Source organism: Cryptomeria japonica, chromosome 8 (assembly GCF_030272615.1).
Source record: "Cryptomeria japonica chromosome 8, Sugi_1.0, whole genome shotgun sequence".
Lineage (NCBI taxonomy): Eukaryota > Viridiplantae > Streptophyta > Pinopsida > Cupressales > Cupressaceae > Cryptomeria > Cryptomeria japonica.
Genome location: NC_081412.1, coordinates 611928947 through 611932735, shown reverse-complemented (window position 1 = coordinate 611932735; position 3789 = coordinate 611928947). Strand labels below are relative to the sequence as shown.

Sequence of the window (3789 nt, the reverse complement as noted above, 5' to 3'; positions counted from 1 at the left end):
CAGCTATGATGCTTTGGTTACCGTTGAAATTGTGATACCGCACGTCTTCGACTTATATTTTGATCATTCAATGACTTTATAGAAGAGGATGGAATGTTCTGGTGTTATTTTGCACGGTGATAGTTGAGCCACGTTGAATTTGTAATGTGATGGGTGAAAGGACGAGCGGAGAAACACCTCGTTTCGAAATTAACTCGTTCGAAGGTTTCGCATATTCTTGAATGCTGTATCATATTATTTTAAAAGAAGTTTTTAGTAGTTAATGAGTTAATGTATTATAAATTTAAATGTACGCAGTGAAGAAAATAGAGGTAACAAATAAGATAGTTTTATAATTGAGTAATAATTATATTTTAATCAAGATTTTGAACTTCGGTATTATTCACAATGCTACCTCTTTGTTAGTAAAATGTTTTGAATCTTATATTGAATCTTTGCTCTATCATGACTGAAGTCCATGGATTTTGGTCTATTTTGCAATCATGAATTTGACCCTTTTTAGTGTGCACATCTAATTTGTGGCTTGCTTGAATAGTATATGTTTATTCTATTATTTTTCTTATATTTAAAGAGTAGTGGTATTTAGAAATATCTTGGAATAGTTATTGTTATGTTATAAGGGAGCATGCTTAGCTAGACTAACATAGAAAAGTGAGTGAAAGATAAAAGGTGGTAAGCAAACTAGTCTAGATTAATTTATCTTAGTGTAAAACATTTTCTACTAAGCTATAGGATATTTCTCTCGTGAATATCTCTTTTAAGAGGTGTTTCCTTTTAGGGGATAAGCTTGCTTAGGTGTGTTTCTATTTTTACTCACAGTTGCTTAGGTGTATTTCTATTCTTAAATATTGTGAAGCTTATAAATTTATAAAATTGGTGAATTATTTTCTAATTTTAAAGTTCTTTTAAATTTCACATTGAAGCTACAATAATCAAGATTTGAGTGTAATTGGAGTCTAATTAAGTGAAATATTGTAGGGTTAAGGTTTCCACCATTTTTTCTTGATTTCTAAAGGATTACGAAATGCTATTTTGGTTCACCTATGATCCTAATTTGAAGAAATTTTAATTTTTTTAATAAGTTATCTAATCTATAATATATTTTTTCAAATAAAATACATTTTCATATTTGAATAGTAATTATGAATACATAACTATCAAAACATAAAAGATTACTGGCATTATAGAGATTAGAATCCATTAGAGGGTTGTATGCACTATTCAATTAAACAAGAACTTCAAACACTTGTCTACTATAACATAAGAGGTCGCTTGCATTATAGTAAGTTATGAGTGATCCAACTTTAAATAAAAATATATTTTGAACGATTCTTTAATAAAAATATTATTTTCATAAACTATCAACCCCTCATTTTATTTAATTTAATTTTTTTATATAACTTTTACCCTGATATGTAAAACTGAACAATATATAATTATTTTCATCAATAAAACATACAATAAAAGACAACCCTTTCAACAACAACAACGAAACTAAGTAATGAATTGAATGCTTACAATGACATAACGTGTGTTTTAATCAAACTTCCCGGACAAAAGTTCGCAGAAACATCTCAAAATGTGAAAATTTCGATCTGAACTCCTTTAACTAAAAAGTTGTAGGACCAATCAAAGTTTCAAAAGAATATCAAAGTGAAACTCGAGTGAGAGATGTCCACGTTGAGTAGGTGAGTAATCTCTATAATCTTCACGTTCAGTGAGCACTGTATTTCTAGAAGCCACGTTCACCTCAATACATATGCGGGCAATTTACCAGCCACGTTGTCGTATTTTCAACCACGCGACTCTAAACTCACCTCATTCGCTTCCTTTACTTGGGTCATTTTCCACCATCAAATTCGATACTTCCCCAGCTATAAAGCCAACAACAATTCCGCCGAGAGATTTTAGCAGAAGAGGCATTAACAGTCTATTGAAAAGTAAGTCGAAGAGAAATTAACAATCTTACTATAGAAAATCGAAGGCATACAAGTACGCAATCCTTTTTTTCTAAGCACTCATCAATGGCGGCCATGGCTTCAATGATGATGAAAGCGCCCTCAGCCCTTAACTGCGGTGCAGTCAACAGGAATAGTGTGGGTAATATCAGTAGATTGCCTCACAGCAGTCTCAAAATCAAGTGCATGGCAAAGGTTTGCTAACTGGCTACTCAATTAGCTTTTAGATAGTTTTTTTTGTTTGAATTTGATTATTGCTAATGCATCTTATTTGGCACGTGGTCATCAGGATCCACAGGAAACGTCCCCTACTGAAGGCGTTTCATCTTCAACCTCTACAAAGGTAAGAAACAATTTAGATGCCCAGTATATATTTAATGGTTATTGTATATTTATACCCATGTGAACAATTTATCTGAAGTGTGCGATGTGGCATACAGATGAGCACGAGGTTTGGCGACCTGTTTGCGTTCTCTGGGCCTGCGCCGGAGATTATCAACGGAAGGGCGGCCATGTTGGGGTTCGTGTCGGCCATTGCAGTGGAGGTGGCCAGCGGTAGAGATTTGTTTTCCCAGGTGAATAATGGAGGACTGTCTAGGTTTCTCATAACTGCAGGATTATTGACGACAGCGTCGGTGGTGCCTTTGTTTAAGGGAATATCGACACAGAGCAAGTCACGACCATTTTTTTCATCCACAGCAGAAATGTGGAATGGGCGCATTGCTATGCTTGGCCTGCTCGCATTGGCCTTCACCGAATACGTCAAAGGTGGACCACTTGTATAAACACCATAATAGTTCTCCATATTAAAACATAGGCTCCAATTTTTAAAGCTCTCAAACGGCATTCCGTGCTATAGTGGAGTTTTCTTGTACTCCTTAGCATGTCATACTGTTCAATTATACATATAAGCTTGTAAAAATTTGAGTCATACATTATAAAGTAATTTTAGTTTAAATGTCGATGAGCGTAATTATTTATCGAAAAATTGTTAAACAAACTCAGAATAACTTCTACAGTTCAAACGCTCTCATACGTTTCAAATATGTTTAATATGATCATAGTTAGCCGATACCATTATACTATGTAGGATTTTCACCCCAAACCTGTCTCTCCTAAAATAGGTTGCCGGTGCATGATGTTGTGGCCATGGTTCAGGGTTTCATGATGGTTATCTCCGTTCACTTGAAATATTCGTACCACCTCGCCTGGAAACATAATTTTAGCTATACTTAATACAGATCTTCATATCAAATTGAATTTCAGTCATGAAATCTTAGCATTATAATCCCGATGATTTGAGATCCATATCTCATTTATTTGTGAACCGTTTGAAGCTATGGTTGTACAGAAAACGATTTTGGTTCAACTCCTACACTAAGGTTTCTAAAACTTTTTGCAACTCTGCCCTTTTATTCTAACCGGCATCGTTGATAATTTGTGCAAAATATTGAGGTAAAGGTGTAGAAGAAAAAGAAGAGTAAAGATGAAGATAGAGGTTTTTATGGGCAACATGTGCCCCTTGAGAAACTTCTGTGGCAGACAGCAACATTACAGAAAACTTCACAGCTGTGTTGAATGTGTTGTTTATGATACAATTTAGCAAATTTTAAATTTCCTTGCAAGAAAAGATTCTATTGGAATGAGTTTCTATGGATAATTAGGCTATTGGGGTCCTTTTCAATAATGGGAGCAGCTGAGTTTTGGGGTATTGCGGGAAAATTGAATTTTGAATCACGTATTTTGGTAAATTTAATGAGCTTGGTAAAATTTGAAGAGGATTTTGGTATTTAAACAGAACAGAGTTTGTCAAGTTACAGTTAGGTTTTCA

General features: G+C 34.3%; 1 protein-coding gene across 1 annotated transcript; it reads left to right on the top strand.

Annotated features, from left to right (window-relative positions):
* The first annotated feature begins 1894 nt into the window (after positions 1-1894).
* On the top strand, positions 1895-2920 carry LOC131058389 (early light-induced protein 2, chloroplastic-like). The gene is made up of 3 exons (XM_057992252.2): positions 1895-2153; positions 2248-2301; positions 2399-2920. Exons 1-3 carry the CDS (start codon positions 2025-2027, stop codon positions 2741-2743), a joined length of 528 nt encoding a protein of 175 aa, XP_057848235.2. The 5' UTR covers positions 1895-2024; the 3' UTR covers positions 2744-2920.
* The last annotated feature ends 869 nt before the right edge of the window (positions 2921-3789 follow it).